At 41.6% G+C, this 19,412-nt stretch overlaps 1 protein-coding gene across 1 annotated transcript; it reads left to right on the forward strand.

Moving 5' to 3' along the window:
- The first annotated feature begins 742 nt into the window (after window positions 1–742).
- LOC129105120 (electrogenic aspartate/glutamate antiporter SLC25A12, mitochondrial-like) lies at window positions 743–19,394 on the forward strand. The gene is made up of 18 exons (XM_054616016.1): window positions 743–754; window positions 1,221–1,274; window positions 3,385–3,527; window positions 4,948–5,063; window positions 5,752–5,891; window positions 7,408–7,554; window positions 8,177–8,315; window positions 9,365–9,458; window positions 10,160–10,244; window positions 11,491–11,572; window positions 12,844–13,002; window positions 13,975–14,027; window positions 14,248–14,328; window positions 16,282–16,422; window positions 17,971–18,109; window positions 18,384–18,542; window positions 18,700–18,790; window positions 18,878–19,394. Exons 1-18 carry the CDS (start codon window positions 743–745, stop codon window positions 19,083–19,085), a joined length of 2,043 nt encoding a protein of 680 aa, XP_054471991.1. The 3' UTR covers window positions 19,086–19,394.
- Window positions 19,395–19,412: the final 18 nt, after the last annotated feature.

Genomic DNA, 19,412 nt, shown 5'->3' on the forward strand with positions numbered 1-19,412 from the left:
ATTCTTCTAAAAGTAGTTGAATGAGAAGGTGTGTCCAAACTTTTGACTGGTACTGTATATATATAAACAGAAATATGGAGCATTGAATGTATCTATTAGTTGTATTAAACAGATTAGGGTTTTACTTCAAGTAATTAGCCCAATAATTATGACTTATTCTGTGATGGAGAATGGACTGTGAGGCTGATATCAGTGAGATCAAATTAAAAACTGTAATGCTGGACTGCATGCTGGCAATTTCAACCATGCAAGGAATAATGGACCTCCCCATTAATTATGAAACTTATATTTAAGTTATACAGAGAGTAACACTGTTGCAAACGATGCATTAAAAAAAATATATACACATCACATATAATTAATGGAAATATGAGTTGCAGCCCTATTACACAATTCGTTTTCTGAAGCTTAATATTCATAGTCACAACTTAAACCCTCATTCATTCTTTCATTTATTTATTCATTTATTCATTACACATGTACTGAATGCATCCAGTACGGTGATCTTGCTGTCAGTGAACCGTGTCCTCGTGTGACCCTTACAGCAGACCGGATATGGCTGTATCACACATCTCCTAACCAGAGTGTCTCCCTCTGTCCTGAGCCGGTCTGCAGTTCAGAAACAAAAGGACAATAACTTATATCTAAATATACACCTGCTGTCTCAGAGGTCCCGTCATGCCCGCTGCATCCTCCTGCCCAGCGCCTGCGCTACTCCACTGCAGCTGACGTCACACCCAGCATGGCGGTCAAGGTGACTCCGTCAATATTTCTTATCAGATATTAATATTAGAATCAGGGAAAATCGACCGTCGGATACGGAGGACAGCATGTCTGTGCGGATACAGCGGCTTTAGAGCTGTATCGTGAGAGGCAGCGGAGTCCCCCGCCCTTGTGTCTCTGCAGCTTTACATAGGCGCATCTCTGCCGGCCTCGCAGGGACAACTGTAATTTATTTACTCTGTTGCATTTGTATATACCAGAGAGATTTGGCATGAGGAGGTTTTGTTTACGGTGATTTTCATCCGCATGGTGTTGTATTTATTTGATTCAATTCGTCTTAAGATCGATCGCTAAGAAAATCCAAAGCTAAACAGTGACAAGCCTGAACTTCAGTTTAATTGTAGTAACAGACTGAACAGTTGCATAGAGTCATTTAAAAAATATCTGAGACTGAATTTTTCTTTATAACAAATACCATCTTGTGTGTGTGTGTGTAGGTGCAAGCAACAAAAAGAGCCGATCCCCATGGCTTGAAGACTATCTTTCTGAAGGTAAGACTGTCACTGGCAGTAACCAAAACATTTGGAGCTTTAACATGGCAACATCACAAAAACCAGTGTGTTACAAGTGTGCTAGCATGTTGTAGTCATTGAATAGTGTCTGTGTGGTGTCCATTGGGATATATAGTTCAGTAAAGGTCACAGAAATGCTTCGACTAATTTTGGATCTGCTTCAACAGAGAATCTGCCCCTTGCTTTTACTTCATGTGTTTTCTGATCTTCAGCATGTCATTGCATTTTTCATCACACACTTTCCTCTACCCCTCAAAGAAACGAGTCGGTGCCATTAATGTGTAGGCTTGTTTACCCACACAAGTCTCGTTTGGAGTATTAACTTGTTCCTGAAAGTAGAGACTCTGTTTGAGGTACAAGTTCCCTTATGATCCTCTTGACTCCACAATAAGAGGGCGGCTTAATTTGAAATACATATTCAGGTGGAAGAGTTAATTGCTGGAAGCTTATTCTGACTGCCTGTATAATTTGATTAAGATCTACTTGAGGCCTACTGTGAGGGTAAATGGATACACAATCATGTGACGGAGTAATGTGGCAATAAATTGCTTGGAATTAATATTTTCACTTGATTCAGCAGAGTGCATTGAATTGTAGCCCTGAAAACACTTTGCGTGAAGGTCTCTTCCCACACCCTTTCTCTGTTTATCTCATGCTCTCTCTATCTGAGCTTGGCTCAGACCCACGAGCGTGGCCTTTCTGTTGCCAGTTCATGTGCCTCTTCTGTTTCCAGAGCTATCTCTGTTCCAACTTGAAACCCAAACTCCAGGCTCTATAAATGACCTTACGTCTGAAAGCCCAAAGAGGTCTCATGTTAAGCACAGCGCTGTGTTGTGCTCTGCATGTTGTTGCTTCACCCAAGTGAAACAGAGGCACGACACAACGCTTGCAAGGCGAACGTTATTGATTAAGTCTTTGTCACCGCAAGTTTTCATTATATCAATTAGAAAGTGTTTAGGGCGTTATGACGTCATAAGTGTTTATGCACCGTTTTAAACCAAGGTATCCCTTTTAGACAGGGGCTACACTCTCTTATTGTTTCAGGTCATTGCAAATCAATGATTTACGTTACTATTAGACTCAGGGGAATTTTATATTAATGTGATGAAGCAACTTAATCACAACTTAATCACTAGATCAGCCAAAAAAAGAATTATTTACATCTGCTTACTGTTTCTATAAATGGGTAATGAGTTCATTTACAGAAAATGTAGTACATCACAATATATAGTATTTGGCATGATAGAAGATTTTATCGATAATTCATACTCAATTTTTGGTAGTTGTGGCCTAAAGGTTAGAAAAGTGGGCTTGGGGTTTCGAAGGTTCCAGTTCAACCAACAGACCGTTAAAATAAAATGAAGGTGGAGAAACCCAAACAGCAACACTTGCTCATCCGAGACCCTGGGAGACCCTGAACCCCCAAATGGTCCTCTGGAGTCAGCAAATTGTACTAAGCAGCCTCCAGGGTTTAATGCGTATAACTGTATGTTCTTGAAAAAGACCCTGACTAAATGAAGGCTAAAACACAGTTATATACTGCTCCCCTATCACCTAATCATATCATATATTACAGGACAATATATGGCACACCATGCACCATCTATATTTCATCTTATGTTGTATATCTTTTTTTTTTTTAATCTAATTGTTTATCTCCACCTGTTAATGAGTTTGATATGGTCGTATTGAGAGCAGGGGGATGTATCTCTGCCCTTCATTAAGTCAAATGATGACAATGATTTGAAAGTGACGAATGCTTTTCAATGCATTTTTCATGATGGGATACAGTAGAGCATAGTATAAATTTAAAATACTGTATAGCGCCAGTAGACTGAGACCCATATGTGGCATAAACAACTGTACACAAACACCTTATTGTCACAAAGAAAAGACATACCAATTTAGAGACCTGCAGTGAAAACAGACTTGTTGATTTATCACATATGGGATGTTCTTCCTCACCCTTAGTACTCCACATCATTTTCTTTCTATGCACACAATGAAATTCAACCCTATGGATTTCTAATCTAAACCCACACATGAGCTATCCACATTGTTTACAGCTCTGTCTCTGTCTCGTCTGCAGTATGCCAGTGTGGTGGAGGATGGAGAGCGTTACATGACCCCCAGAGACTTTGTACAGAGTTACCTGGGTCTACATGCACAACCTCGGCATAATCCCAAAACTGTGGAGCTGATAGCTGGAGTGGCTGACACGACTAAAGATGGGTGAGTGCCTACACAGATGTAAGGAACGTTGCTGTGGAAGTCCTCTGTTGATGCATAAAACATTATGTCTGCATTTCCTCAACAAATGTTTTGTAGATCTTGTTTTGAATTTTCCGGGTGCAGGTTTCCTCTCACTTAAATTCCCAGTGTCAGCTGTAATAAATTATTTTGCTCTAAAGTAGCCTCTTGGTATTTATTTGTACAGTGACCGTCATATTTCTTTTAATCCCTTTTGGTAAACAACACGATTTTCCATTATCTTGTCATTTCTCCAGCAGTCGCGAGTTTTATCGTTGGAGGCAGCCACCGCTACCTAAATGTACTTAAAAGTAAATGTCATGGTTTGTTGTCCTGAGAGCAGTTGCTTAAGTGAGCATTTGCAGATAACATGCTGTCAGCACGATATTACTGTACATGAGTCAGATTTATTTCACAAGACCAAAGCACAGCAGTGCCGTTTTAGCTGTTATGTGAGGATTATGTTGTGTTTAATCTATTTACATTATGTCATTATAGGATCTGTTGATTCCTGAACTTGTGTCACAAATTCCTGTGCATGTATTGCACAAATAAGCTGATCCGTTGGTCTTGATATCACATGATCAAACAGCAATGAACCCTTTAAGGCTACTTTGACATCAGCGCCTGTTGCACTTTGGTAATTAAATGTTCTTCAGATTCACTGAAGCACTTTGCCACCAACGTGTGTAGTATTTGTGCCAAAGAGACTGTAATTGATTTATATCAGTGGTGTTTACAGAGTAGATAAGTATCTTTATCAGTCAGTTTTACTCTTACAGCTGATCGATTTAAAAAACAGTGATAAGATAAGCAAAACATGAATCCCTGATTCTAGCTGCACGGGTATTCAACTGTAAATAGAGTGCAGTTAGACCTCCACAGTGTCTCATAACCAGCTGAAAAAGAGTCCAGATGTTTAAATTCTTATTTTTTTATAAGCACATTAAGGACTTCTGATCCATGTTGGCTTAAAAGTTGAAAATTCAAGTCCATTGTAGTTTATTGTTAATAATAGTTGTACTTGTAGTTTAGAATTGACTTTGAAGCTCAACATGGACAAGAAATGGAAACTTAAACATCTACAGTGTCTTTAACAACCAGGCAAACTCCTTTTGCTGATGAAGATCATGTGATATGATTGAAAGCTTCAGAACAGCTGCTAAATGTACTTTGTTATTGGTGAAATTGTTTTGTCAAATGCTATTTCCAAAGTAAAGAATTAACTTTGAAGCTTCGCTGAGAGATAGGTTTCAGATCACATTACTGCTTTTGCTTTCTGTCCTTTTGTAAGTCCGATTGTTATTCGTGTAAGTGTGTTTTTTTTCTCCAGTATTTTATTGGGGTAATTTTGTCAAAGATACTGTGTTCAGATAGCCCTCTTTCTTTCTTATCCAAACAGACTGATATCTTTCCAGGAGTTTCTGGCCTTTGAATCAGTTCTATGCGCCCCGGATGCCCTGTTCATAGTTGCCTTTCAGTTGTTTGACAAGACTGGCACAGGAAACATCTCATTTGGTATGTACATAGTGGTACACACTGGTGTGGGGGAGTCATACATAACTGTTATGTACATACAGTGTAGTTTAAACTCCATAATTTGTTATAGTTTAAAATAATAAGTAATAGAAAACAATGATGATGGAAAAGTCCTAAAAAGTACTGCAAGAGGGGGGTTCAAGGTGCGTTTGAGTGTGCCCTTGAATGTTGTGGGTTGAAAGCGCTATCCTTACAAAAGCATGTGGTGCTAATAAATCTAGAAGCAGCTATGTTTTATGTATTACATATGCTAGCAGCAAGTCTCATCTCAGGGCAAGATAGCAGGCGAGTTCTGCGAACATCACATTATAACCAGCTCCATCTGACAAGCAAATAAATGAATCCAGCATGTCATAAGCCAAGAGATACAGAGTCTTACAAAGAAGCTGCTGCTATACTCTTCTCTGTGCAATGTGCCTCCATAAAGGCGACTGAAATTGAGGGCAGTGCTTATACAGACAATTTCCTGGATGGACTCAAAACCCTCAAAATGTAAAAGGAGTGAGACTGTCAAGCAGCCTATTCAGCTTTGCAGTCCAAATGGACTTTACTTTAACGAGGTTCTCTACAAAAGGAATGAGGACGTGAGATGGATGTTACAATTGCATCTTGCATGTTTTTTGCCCTCTGTCTCTTGTTATTGCTCACTCATGTCTCACTCTTGCAGAGAATGTACGTGACATCTTCAGCCAGACGACAGTGCATCACCACATTCCCTTCAACTGGGACTGTGAGTTCATCAGGCTACACTTCGGCCATGAAAGAAACAAGAATCTCAGTTACACAGAGTTCACCCAGTTCCTCCAGGTATATATCAAATTTTTGGATGCATCCAACCAAGTGAGATAAAGTAGAACTTAGTGGAGAAACCACTGACTGGATGAAAGTGAGGATAGGGACATTTTTTTTTGTTTTTATGATTACAAATCTAGCTCTTGAATTCATTGACCTCAGCAGATCATAAGAGGAGGTACAGATACACACGTTTGAATGTAAATGCAACAAGACAAACATATCGACAACACATTGAATGTATTTTTCAGTTATTTTTTCCAACATCTTAGAAGGTGCGCGTCAATAAATGTGAACCAGTCATAATGACCACCTTCATCCCTTGGCGAGGCCCTTTTATCCTGCCTGGGTACAAATGGAAATGACGTAACGTAAACTATGTGCCATATATGATCTCTCAAGGTAATGGAGTTGTGGTGTGAAGCTGCATCTTAAGTGTTTCATCCGTTCAGCTGTTTTAGTGGTTTGCATTAGCTAAGTTGCCATAAAGCACTTAACGTTGTTGTTTTGCATAATTGGTTGTCGCATGTATCTCCCTGAGATCCCTGTGCTGTTAAAGCAGCAGCAGCAGTACGGTCAGGGAGGAACCCGATTTTTTTAGTCGAGGGGCTGTGGTCTCAGGCAGAAGCTGGGTGGCCCAAGAGTTAGACCGGCTGCGCTGCAGTGTGGGATCCCTCAGAACACTTTGTGGTTTATCAAACTTGACTAGTCCTTCCCACCGCTCCACCAAAGACTCTTGTGTGCGCAGGATTCAAATAACATCAGTAATTATTACTGTGTCTTGTTTTTCTGTCATGTCCAAGTACATTTCATTTCTTGTAACTGAGCATTACTGAAAATAGTACAGATCTCTGTGTAGATTTAAATGTTTGTTTTTCAAACAATCTTGGCTCTGCCACCTTGTGGTTGTTGCAGCATTTGGCAGACATGGTAGAGCGTATGTAGGTTTGAGAAGTATAATGTTTGCGAGGCGACAAAGTATCATCATGAGTTTTTTCAACAATATAATCAGCAAACATTGTGGGAAATAATCTCCAGCAACAATCCACTGATTAGGTTATCAGAGCCAGAGTGTAAAGATGAAGTAACAGCTGAGTATTGCATTGACGTTGCTCTGTGATCCTCTGGTTGTATGCGATGAGCACTGACAGCAGACATAGACTCGGGATCAGCCTCCCCCTGCACCCCCATCTGATTGCGTAGTTGTCATATTGAATCATCTTCCTGCGGACACACCTGCCGGGCGCCTCACCAACCACACGCCTTGACTCCGGGATCAGACTTCTCGCGACATGGTTTCCATTAGTCTCCGGAGAGACTGTGGTGATTACAAAAGCCAATGTCTGACAATGTCACATCTGATGACTTTCACATCTGTCCAAAACTGACATTATTACACTTCCATCCTCTAAAGTTCTATTTCTCTATTTCCTGGTAATACGATGCTCCTCATCACAGGAACACATTCTTTGCCTCTTTTGTCAGCTAACAGCTTGAACTCCTCTCTATGTGTGTGCGTGTGTTGCTGCAGGAGCTGCAGTTCGAGCATGCCCGCCAGGCGTTTGCACAAAAAGACAAGGACAAAAGTGGCACCATCACTGCCTTGGACTTCAGCGACATCATGGCCACCATCAGACACCACATGCTGACTCCGTTTGTAGAGGAGAACCTAGTTTCCGTAAGTTTAAGACCAGTTGGTAAACATCTAAAACATCTGTTATCAATCATTTTGATTAAAGCTGTTTTTCGCTAAAAAACTCTTAACCCACTGTGCAGTATCAGCTCAGCAGCAGACAGAAACAGTTAGCGACTGGCTGAAAAACATAGTAGAGCAATTAACAGCTAAAGAGACAGATATTTCCATGAGGAGTTGGTGGAGACCAAAAACAGAGCTAAAAGAAGGCTTAATATTAGGCTTTCTTTCTTTCGGTGTCCAGAAACACAACCCCAAATGAATGGAAGATAATGCTGACCTGTAATTGCTGGATGTGTAAATAAATAACTGTGAACTTAAAAAGTTATATGTCAATGTTGTGTTCACAGCTTGTTTTCACTGCCCCCAAGTGGCCACACAGTATATATAAAATATTTACAAGAAAGTAAAAGATTACGTCAAGTCCATTTATTGACAAAGACCAAAATCACGAATTTGCCTCCAGGGCTTTTATTAGGATCCAGTGAGTTAGCTAGCTTGGACATCCATGTTAGTTATTTTAAGTACTAGGAAGACAAGGAAGTTTAAGATAATATACGAAGCTGTCCCATACAGAAGCAATGACAGACTTTGTATCTTTCCCCAGGCTGCAGGAGGCAGCACCTCCCACATGGTGAGCTTCTCCTACTTCAATGCCTTCAACGCCCTCCTCAACAACATGGAGCTGGTCCGCAAGATTTACAGCACCCTCGCCGGCACTCACAAAGACACACTTGTTACCAAAGGTACAGCCGAGACACTTCGTACATCACTGAAATGAGTCATATTTCATATGCGATATGAAATGTAGCTGTGCTATGATGTCTTAACTTTCTTGACAGAATGGTGTGAGAGAACACACAGGGAACATTTACTGTAGCACTAAATTACTAAGGTAAATGAACATTTTTAACCTGGTAATCAGATCACCTCCTACATGTAGACCTGTGTAACTTATAGTGGTACTGTCAGTGACATCTACTCCTAATTGTGTTTCCCATTGAGATGCAAACTGTAGACTGATGTTCCTCTACCTTCTTCCCATGGTTTTCACGTTATAGAAAAGATTTTGGGCAAATAGTATTTGCAAATAATTCTTATTTGTATTACCAAACATATCAGATTGAGTATAAAGCAACATTCACATGTCATCTGTCAGTCACAGAAAAGTATATCATTGCAGTACTTGAGATCAGAGAAGCAGGATTGTAACCAAAGGTTGCAATCCTTGGACCTGACAGGAAGGTTTTTGTGGGGGAAGTGAATAACTAACTTGTTTCCCTCCTCCAACAGCTACCATTAGAAAGACCACCCGATGGTAATGGAGCTTCTCAGCAGGCAACAGTAAAGAACTAAATATAAAGCACATATAAAAGAGTGACGCGAGGTGCTGCTGAGAGAATGCATGCTCAGTTATAGTACTCCAGGCACAGACACAGAACTGAGATAATGGTTTTAAATATTTCTTGGTAATGTTCTTAATTATCCAGTTTAGCAGCAAGCATCTACAAAAACCAGACCGTTTATATAGGTCATCTTACCGTTTGACAACGTGCGCCTGTTAATAGTTCTCTCCATCAGTCATATGTTGTTTTTTGGGAGTCATTGGTAAACAACCTTTTCTGCCGTTTAGGTATGAGGAAGTGATGACAGTATCGCTAAAACTAGGAACAGTATTTGCAAATACTATTTGATACTAGCCTGCTGTAGAAAATACCTGACGTGGCTAACCCCCCCAGCTTTCTAAAGTCCTGTTTGCATCCATTCATTTTTTCTTTTCTTTATTGCGTTGTAGAGGAGTTTGTTCATGGTGCAAATAAGTTTGGTCAAATCACTCCGATGGAGATTGACATCCTGTACCAGCTCGTTGGTCTCCACTCTCACTCTGGGTAAGGGTGCTGCATTTGTGTGTATAAATAGTAAAATAATATGTTTAACAACCAGAACTGTTATGTTTGAGAGATTAGGACTAAAGATTTGTAAATTTTTTCAGACATGTGTCATCTTGGCAGCTTAGTAAAGGTGGGGTAAGGACAGTTTTAAAATCTTTAAACAAAAACAAAAATGTATGCACAGAAAGTTGGTGAAAATGAGGCAAAATAAACCAGGTAATTGAAGTTACCATATAATTTTCCACCATGCAATCACCCTGGTAGGTGCTGCTGCTGTTCTTCAAATTCAAAACATTTATAGAAAACCTTTTTAGTTTTTTTTATTCCACCACAATGAATGTTATAAATATGTTGCAAGTCTGTTTATTGGCTGTAAGGATAAAGTTATTGCTCTTTCAGTTTAACAACGATGTCTCCAGTGGCTGATTTACAAGACAAACATAAAACATGGATACAGATTTTATGATGCGTCAGACCAGTGGGGAATGTTTGCATCTCGAACATTTAGTTACAGAACACCTTCATTTACTTGTTGGGCCACGGGCACTCCTCCAGCTTTGTTTGTCTGTTGTTTATATGAGCCTAAATTAAAAGTTAAAGGTAATAAAAGGTCTGTGGAAAATCTTACATCACTGACTGCTGGGCTCTCTGCTTTTTCCCGGCCTAACTCCATCCCTCCCCTTCTGATATGTGTTAAGGAGGCTGAACCATGCAGACATCGAGAGAATAGCCCCGTTGGAGGAAGGAGCCATGCCGTACCACCTAGCAGAGGCCCAGAGACAGGTAGCCTGAATGACTCCTCTAATACCCCTCACATCCTCCTGCCTTTTATCAAAGCCTTTTTCCACTTCTCACTCTGCTTCCTTCTCAGAAAGGAGCTAAAAAGGGAGAATGTTCACTCGCTGAATTAGCAGAGTGCCCATGTTTTTCTTCCCTTGTGAAGTGCATTACTTTAACTCCTAGATAAAAGTACACCAATTATAGTTATAGAAGAGGAATGGATTGTTGCGTTGCACCTCTCCATGAAAGGCTCTCTTCACCTTTTATTCAGTATAGCTGCACATACACATGAGCTGCAATCACACATCTGAGAAGCTAATAAGAGGCTTTTATCAGTGTGGGGCTTGAGGAGTTTTAGGAGCCTTTAGAATAGTCTGCTAATGGCAGGAGGGGAGTGGGAGTCAAGGTGGATTTGGGAGGACAAAATAGTTCCTGCCTTCACCGGATAACACGGCTCTATATCAGGCTGTGGTCAGAACTTTCGGGTCACTCATGCTCCTGGGACTCACACTCAGAGGTCTGGAATTTGATTCCTTTTGGGGGGATTCTGCAATTCTCAGGCCTGCCCTTTAGTGGAAGTAGGCTAATTGTTTAAACCCTTTGATCAAGACCTCGATCTTGTTAGCATGCAGCCCTCGGTGGAAGCATCTGGGAAGAGGAAAAGCCTGATCTGCCCTACTCCCTCCACATCTGGTCCGGGAGAAGTTACTCACCGCCTCAACCTGCAGTGCTGAACACACACACATACTTTAACAGAGTCTCACTCAAACTGTGTAATATTCATGTAGATACTTATCTGTACATGGAAAAGGCTTGTGGGACTAATCTGTTCCCCTTGCAACACAGAGAAAACAAAGGGGCTCCGCTTTCAACATCAAACACCAATCCAAAGATCAAGTAGATAACAGAAAAAATTATACTTTGTTGTAAAAATAAAAAGAAGACCTTTAGCTTTTCAGCCTCCCACATGTACCATGTGTGGAAACGTAGCTAGAGGCTCACACAGTCATTTGCTGTATCAGAGCTATGACATTTAATACTGGCTGATGATGAATTAGACGTTATATGACATGTCCACATTCCATCGCCTCCCTCCGTTGTTGAGTGCGCCACAGCAATTTCTTTCCACAATGTATCTGGTTTCGCTATAGTTTAATAGCCAGCCGATTCATGGTTAGTGTTCTGATCCCCCCCCCCCTTGTCTTTCTCCAAATTCATTTGACCACTGGTGTCTTTTTCTCCTATACAGCACACTCCCGAAACGTCTCGGCCCGCCTGGCTCCAGGTTGCAGAGTCTGCCTACAGGTTTGCTCTGGGCTCAATCGCTGGAGGTGAGTGACATGTCTGCGGCGGAGCACCCGGCCCGCCCGAGGGGTAACCCTAGCCGTCCAGACTGGCGAGCTGAGGCCCCGGGCCGGCCATTGTGCTGCATGGGAGAGGGGTTGTGATGTGAGGCTCCGGCATTGTGCTGCCGTGCCTCCAGTGGCTCCAGGCTGTCGTTGGAGTCGGAGCTTTGGAATGACACAAATCTTCCGTAACTGCAGTCTCTGGAATTCTCCATCTAATTACACTGGAAGGAACTGATACAAGGAAGTCTGACATAACTGCACCTCAGATAGAAACACACTGTTATCCTGTGTGTATGTGTGTATATGTGTGTGTGCGTGTGCTCTCCTCAAACACGCAAATATTTATCAATCCTCATTCACCAGAGGCCAGAGAGATGTATATCATAAGGCTCATGGTGAAGCTGTCGATAATGAGCTGTTTCTCACCCTTCCTCTGTGCTGACCGAGCAGTTTGCATGTTCGAGAGAAGAGTCATTACAGCAGCCTTTGATGTCAGACAAGACAAGGCAAGTAAAGCTGAGAGCAGGAGTTTAGTGCAACTTACTGCCACCGCAAACAGTTTTCCCAGATACCAGACTTCCTACTCTGAGCATTATAAAAGTTTGTTTATAGTTTATACACAAACACACCTCTATTTATTTCTCAGTGACCAATAAACGTCCCCTTTCCCAAACATATCTGAAGAATTGTTATTGTACAACCCTTTTGTGTTAGACAATAACAAATGAATTGGAGTGACAGGATGGCTTATATGCAACAAGAGAACTGTCCAGGAGCCGAACATATAAGCAAATCTATTAATCGATCAACAGAAAATGTATTTATTAATTTATAAAATACCTTGATCGTTCCAGTCATTATTCAAGCAAAAAGGCAAAATATTCAGTTCTCAAATGTGAGGATTTGCTGCTTTTCTTTGTCATTTATGAAGTAAATTGTTCATCTTTGGGCTTTGGATCGTCAGTTGGACAAAGCAAGGAATTTAAAGAATACCACCTTGGACTCTGGGAAATATAAGGAGCATTTTTAACTCATTTCTGACATTTAACAGACTAAACCATTTATCAGTAAGGAAAAAAATTATTAGTTGTAGCCCTGAATTTAACAGTTGTAAGTATGTTTCTAAGAAAGCCAAATTTGTATTAACGCAATTTGTAACGTGTTTGAGGTACTCAGAAATTCTGCCAAAACATTGTTTCTTGACAAACAGAGCAAAGTTTTTAACCAGTGACATATATGTGTGTGTTTTGTAGCGACCGGTGCCACGGCTGTGTACCCCATCGACCTGGTGAAGACGCGCATGCAGAACCAACGCTCCACAGGCTCCTTTGTAGGAGAGCTGATGTATAAGAACAGCTTCGACTGTGCGAAGAAAGTGTTCCGCTACGAGGGCTTCTTCGGATTTTACCGAGGTAATCCTTTACAGATTTTATCGTGCGTTAAAAGGAAATCTGTGTGTAGGCCAACATATGGCTCTCGTGCAAAACAAACCATCTGATGGGAAAGCATTAGGGTTTGTCAGTGCACTAATATCAGCAGCATGCTTTGCTAATTGATACCAGAAACCTTTGCCCTCCCTGTTCAGCAGTGAATAAAGCAACACCCAGGGGTCGCGTTTTCATTATCCCAATACCTGGGAGAGCTCCCCGAGGAAAATGACCAGCAGAATTCATGTAGTAGCAGTGTCTGATCTGCCTCGGCCCGGGTGTGTGATAATGGTGCTGATGGCTTGTGATATACAACACTTCTACCCTCGGGCTGCTAATATGAAGGAAGTCAAGACTGCCATCTACTGCTACCTCCACCACTGCAGCTCTTTGTTGCTCTGATCCGCCTCCCTCTGCCTTCCTTCCTCCTCTCTTGCACATGATAAGAGGGTGATTGACTCAGAGACAGACACGCTCGGCTGTTTTCTGGCTGCATACCAGCAGCAGTCACTCAGCAGCTCCTTCAGAAGTTTATCTGGCTTGATGAAGGACAGACGGTGAAACAGTATGGCGGTTATCGCCACCGTAGCACCCAGCCTCCCCCCAACCCCCCGATCTTGTCCGTGACCACACAGGTCTCTCTGTTCCCCACCAACATTGGGATCAGGCCTCAACAATGCTGATCCCATACGCACCAGCAGTGTCATATTTTTGGACTTTTGTTCACTTTCAATGGGACCTTTGTGTCGTAGCGCATCAGATGTATCAGCCACATCTGTAAATATTTATGGGTTTGTTTTACGCACACAAGAACCCTTCAGCTTACATTGTTCTAGCTGTCAGTAGATGTATCCATTCGACAAAGATAAAAAAAAAAAACGTGCATTCATTTGGAGCCCGGCTTTGTCTTTCTCTCTGTCAGGTATTCTAATGGTATCTATGAATAATATTTTGCAGGTCTGCTCCCGCAGCTCATCGGCGTTGCCCCGGAGAAAGCTATCAAACTCACGGCAAGTCATTCCCCCGTATAGCTGAGAGTGTTCACAAAGTTGCTTCAAATGACTCACTGAGAATGAAAAACATGCATAGAGTGCAGAAGAAACGCACTCTTCGCAATCAAGATGTGACTGCAACCACAAGTTAACATTAATGCCCTGCTATCAAGATTGAGATTGTGTCTCATCTGCCTTTTTTCTTGATGTCTTCTTCTCTCTTTTTTCTTTCTTTCAGATGAATGATTTTATCAGGGACAAGTTCACCACAGAAGATAATACCATCGTTCTGCCTGCAGAGATTCTCGCTGGAGGATGTGTAAGCATTACTTTAGTGATCTTTTTTGAATTCAGTCTGTAGATGAACTCAAAAACAAGTAAAGGAACACCTAAAAGATATACAAAATATACATGATTTTAAGTAATTAATGTGTGTAATATTGGAATTTTCATTAGTCTTATATTGTTTAATTTAAATGCTACTACTAATGTAACTCCCACATTTTTAATAATGTTTATCCAACTTGCTTGTTCACTTACAAGATGGATAAATAGTTTAGTTTATCAGTAAGTACAGGAGAAATCAACCTACACGAAGGCACTTAAGACATTGCATATTGGATGTTTACCATTATGATATAAATGTTTAAATACCTTCACGGCTGCGTAGCTCTTTGTTATTAGCTGAAATCTAATGACTAGATAAAGAGGTGGATGAAGTGTTGAGATTACACTCTGACATATACAGAAAAAAACTTGTTGTGTGTTCATGTTGATGATGGACCTTCAAAAAAATGTCATCATAAAATCGTACCAGTCAGGTGAGCTGATTTGATTTTTTTTTTTTTTGCATTTCAGCCAAGGACACATTTTTAGCAGATTAGTTTTGGGGAATTTATTTAAGCTTTTTAGTTTCATTTTTTTCACACGTTTCTCATTTGAAAATTCCACAAGTAAACACTTGCTCATCTAGTTTGTGTGAAGGTTAAATATGATTCAGCTTCATGAATACAGAAATTCACTTTCAACCCTGAATTCTCTGAATTTTTAATTCATATCTTTTTAACATCTTGGCCCTATTGCAATCAAATAGCATCTGTTGAGTGCAACAATAGATTAAAGATGTGATTCCTTCACTCTGCCTCTCCACTGGCTGAAGTGAAACAGGCCGGCCTTGCAGCAGAGCCTGCAGGTTGCTCACAGAGGAGCAGGGTCTGTGGGGTCGTGACCCCTGTCAGGGAGTAATTGTAGGAAGAGGCCCTGGAGGGTCCTGGATGAAGCTGGGTTTAGCTCACTGTGATTGAGTTTGACAACGCAGTACATACCTGAGGTGTGGTCACAGTGCAGGTCCCCACACAGGACAACGAGGATGTTTCCAAAACACAATGCTAGATGCTCAGGATACTTCCCATCCATGGCCTGCATGCCCATTATAAATACATATATATGTGTTTACATGAATTGGAGACGTCCCCATGTTGTTTTATAAACGTTAAAACCCTAGTTACTCTGACTGCTTGTTGGATTATCGCTTCCATCAGAGAAGAGAACTGGAGAAGATAAAAGAGAAGAGACGAATGCATCAATCTTCAGAGCAGCGGATATTCCCCCTCCGCTTTGAAAATGACTAAATGTGCTGGAGCTTTTTTTAGACCTTTGCTCGGATGTTTACAGATAAGACCCCTGCCCTGAATGTCACCAGCAGCCATCCTGGGGCCTGATTAGATTTGGGGAGTGTGATAAATGTGCCCGAGTCAGAGGGTGTCGTGCCTTTAGGGCATTGCTTGCCCGGACCCCGAGCCGACCGGGTGATTCAGAGCTTCTCCCCTGGGAATGCGGCTGAATTGGGGAAGTGTGCGGGGCGAGGCCAGGCTGGGCCGCTCACCCTGCCACAGGAGGTGCCTCGGGGGAGGCGAGGGGGCAGAGGGCTGGTGCCAGGGTCAGAGCCTCCCAACCATGAGCCGGGGCTTCTCCTCACCCTTCGTCTGCTCCACTCTGACCCCAGTTGTTCCTCTATCAATGCCTGCCTTTTCCTCCTCCTGTCAAGGCCACTCTCTTACGATACAAAATCAGATCGGGGGAAAAAGTGCCTTTTGTGCTGAAGTTTACTGAGATAATTAGAAAACTCCTATTTGGGAGAAGTGCTCACACATCATTACATTTTCACCCAAAGTTCAACCCTCAGATGTGTAAACTCAGTCAATCTTAGAAACCTACATGTGTGCATATAAACCAATCGTCTCCTGTTTCTTTGTCCTGTTGCATCCGGCAGGCTGGAGCTTCCCAGGTGATTTTCACCAATCCTCTGGAGATAGTTAAGATCCGTCTGCAGGTGGCTGGCGAGATCACCACAGGCCCCAGGGTCAAAGCCCTGAGTGTTGTGAGAGAACTGGGCTTCTTTGGCCTCTACAAGGTAGGTCAGCACCTCTGCAGCACCGTGACGTCTGCAGCATCAACCTCTCGTAACCGTCGTACAAGGGCAGCGAAAGGTCTTATGTTCCTTAGAGACAATACTGAAAACATGGGGCGCTTAGTTATTGTTCACTTCAGAGTATAAAGTAACAATGGAAGACATTTTAAGACATTATTCTACTAATAATTAAAAGTGAAAAATGCCCATCAAAGTTTCAGTTAAGCCAGTGGTGACATTTTCTACGTTTTGTTTTAGCCTTGATAAAAAAATAGATTTTAATTGACTTTCACATAAGACAAATAGCAACAGCAAATCCTCACAATAAAGGTGGAATAAAGGCATTTGGTTTTATGGTTGAAAAAAATACATAAACAATTTACTGGATTAAAATAAATGCAAATAAATGGGATTGTGATTAACCAACTAAACATTTCAATTCTACTTTTAAGTAATAGTTGCAACATTAAAATGTTACAGCACTTATTCACAATTAAAGTTCCTCCATCCAAAATACTACCTTAAACAAATGCAGAAGTATCACAAGTAAAAGTACATATTGTGTGTTATATTATTGTACCTTTTTTTATTAGATTATTATTATTAATGGTGCATTCACTTTTAAAAAGCATTTTAATGTGGTAGTAAGTTAAAGAGGAGTTACTTTTAGCTATATTGTGTACTTTAATCTTTAACAATGCTTCTTTTTTTAAGAGAAGCATTGTGTGGAATGCTTTTTTTTTGTGTGGAAAATCCTAATCTGCCAAATAAATCACTGTATGTCAAATACAGTACATAAAGTGAAGTAAATAGTACAATATTAGCACAATAAAGAAACATAGAAAGACATACTCATGTCAATTATAGTACTTGAGTAAATGTGCTTACTTTCCACAATTGTGTATTAAGATAATGTTTTTTCCTGTAATGATACACAGATTGAATACTACTGTATTTGAAAAAAAACATTTGTGTGTGCATGCAGACATAATGGAGGTCAGATCACAAATTTGAAGATCAAACAATCCTTTTGCTGACTGTTTGCAATTTTCAAAAACAGTGTTGAACATGCAAACTGTGGCCAAGAACCAACAGCAAATTAGTGAAGGATTAAGCTTTGCTACTGCTCCTTTTCCAGATCCTTGTGGGTTTACTAGTTATGTTCTCATACTCCATATTTTAATGAGTAGCAGACAGCGTGTGGCTTGTCGGGAAAAAAAGAAAAGCTGACTTCCTCTTGGCAAGAGGATCTAGCACACCGGGTCCAAACCACGGGTCTGTCTGTCTCTGTCTGTGTGTGTCTGTGTGTGTGTGTGTGCGTGTGTGTGTGCGTGTGTGTGTGTGTTGGATCTCTCTCTGGAGGCCCTGTGCTAAAGCTCTGCCTCGGGGCTCTTTGGCTCCATCATCAACACTAAAGCCCCCTGTAGGTTGAATAAGACGGCCCCCAGACCAATTAATCCCCAAGACAAACCTCCTCAACCGCTGCCTCTGCCAATGACTGACTGTGATGTGTCTGTATATATATTTAAATGTAGCTTTTTTTTCTGTTAGGGGGCCAAAGCGTGCTTCCTGCGTGACATCCCCTTCTCCGCCATCTACTTTCCTGTTTATGCCCACACAAAGGCAAAATTGGCAGATGAGGACGGAAGGCTGGGGGCATTACAGCTGCTCACTGCTGGAGCTATTGCAGGTAAAAAAAAACATCTGGAAAGCTCACCGAGATTAAATCAGAGATGTGCCACATTTTCTGCTCCAAGAAATGCATTTTGGTTTTTCCTCCATCTGTTGAATCTCACAATGCCCTGGCTGTATATATACAGTGCTCATACATGCTTTTGTCACATCTCACTATACAGTTCTCATTTCAAGCCCTGCATGATGCTGCAGCAGGGATGTCAGGAAGTGACACCCATCTGTGCATAGTGAAAGCGCCTCATTATGTCTGTTGTGAAACATCTCCTAAGGTGTGCCGGCGGCTTCGCTGGTGACCCCTGCTGATGTCATCAAGACCAGGCTCCAGGTGGCGGCCCGAGCAGGCCAGACGACATACGACGGAGTCATCGACTGCTTCAGGAAGATCCTCAGGGAGGAAGGTTTCCAGGCATTTTGGAAGGGCGCAGCAGGTAAATGCACACATCCACACATTCACAAACACTCAACAGTGCTATAAGTGGTTCCATGACTTGGAAATGAGGCTCGCTGTGGTGGCTGTAATTGCCCAGAAGGCACCGCAAGAATATTAAATCCCACATTGTAATTTTCAATTCTATCTTCCATTAGCTCGCGTCTGCAGATCTTCACCTCAGTTTGGTGTAACCCTGGTGACCTATGAACTGTTACAGAGATGGTTGTACGTGGACTTCGGAGGACAGTAAGTACTTTAACCCTGTTCGCACAAGTGCATACCGTACGCCAGTGTCAAGAATTGCGTCTCAGGCTAATCTGACTCTGTCCTCAGTCGTCCTGCCGGCTCGGAGCCCACTCCCAAATCTACAATCAAGGACCTTCCCTCTGTGACTGAAGACCATGTGGGCGGCTACCATCTGGCTGCCGCAACCTTTGCTGGCGTGGAGAGAAAGTTCGGTCTGCACCTGCCCAAGTTCAAGCCTTCTGGAGAGGCGACAATCAAACCAGTGGAGTCCAAAACGGAGCCACAGGCTTCATAAAGCGTCACTCATTGTGACTGCATGCTCCTCAAGTCAGTATGTTAGAGGGTTTATTGAGCCACGTTTAAATTAAATTAATTGGAGCAGTTGTCTTACTTTAAATGCTGCATGAGTTTGGCTTTATTGCATTTTCTTTGCATTGCTTGCACCACTTTATTGTACATATTGTACTTCTCTACAGAGGGACATTATGGCATGACGACGGATTGTAACTGTTTTCTGGTGTGCAATAGCTTCGGTGTGCATGTGTCAGTTAAACTTAAGAGACACAAGGATGTACAGATGTTTTCAAAAGTGTATTTTGAAATCATGACCCGAAACTCAGAA

This window comes from Anoplopoma fimbria, chromosome 16, assembly GCF_027596085.1.
Source record: "Anoplopoma fimbria isolate UVic2021 breed Golden Eagle Sablefish chromosome 16, Afim_UVic_2022, whole genome shotgun sequence".
Lineage (NCBI taxonomy): Eukaryota > Metazoa > Chordata > Actinopteri > Perciformes > Anoplopomatidae > Anoplopoma > Anoplopoma fimbria.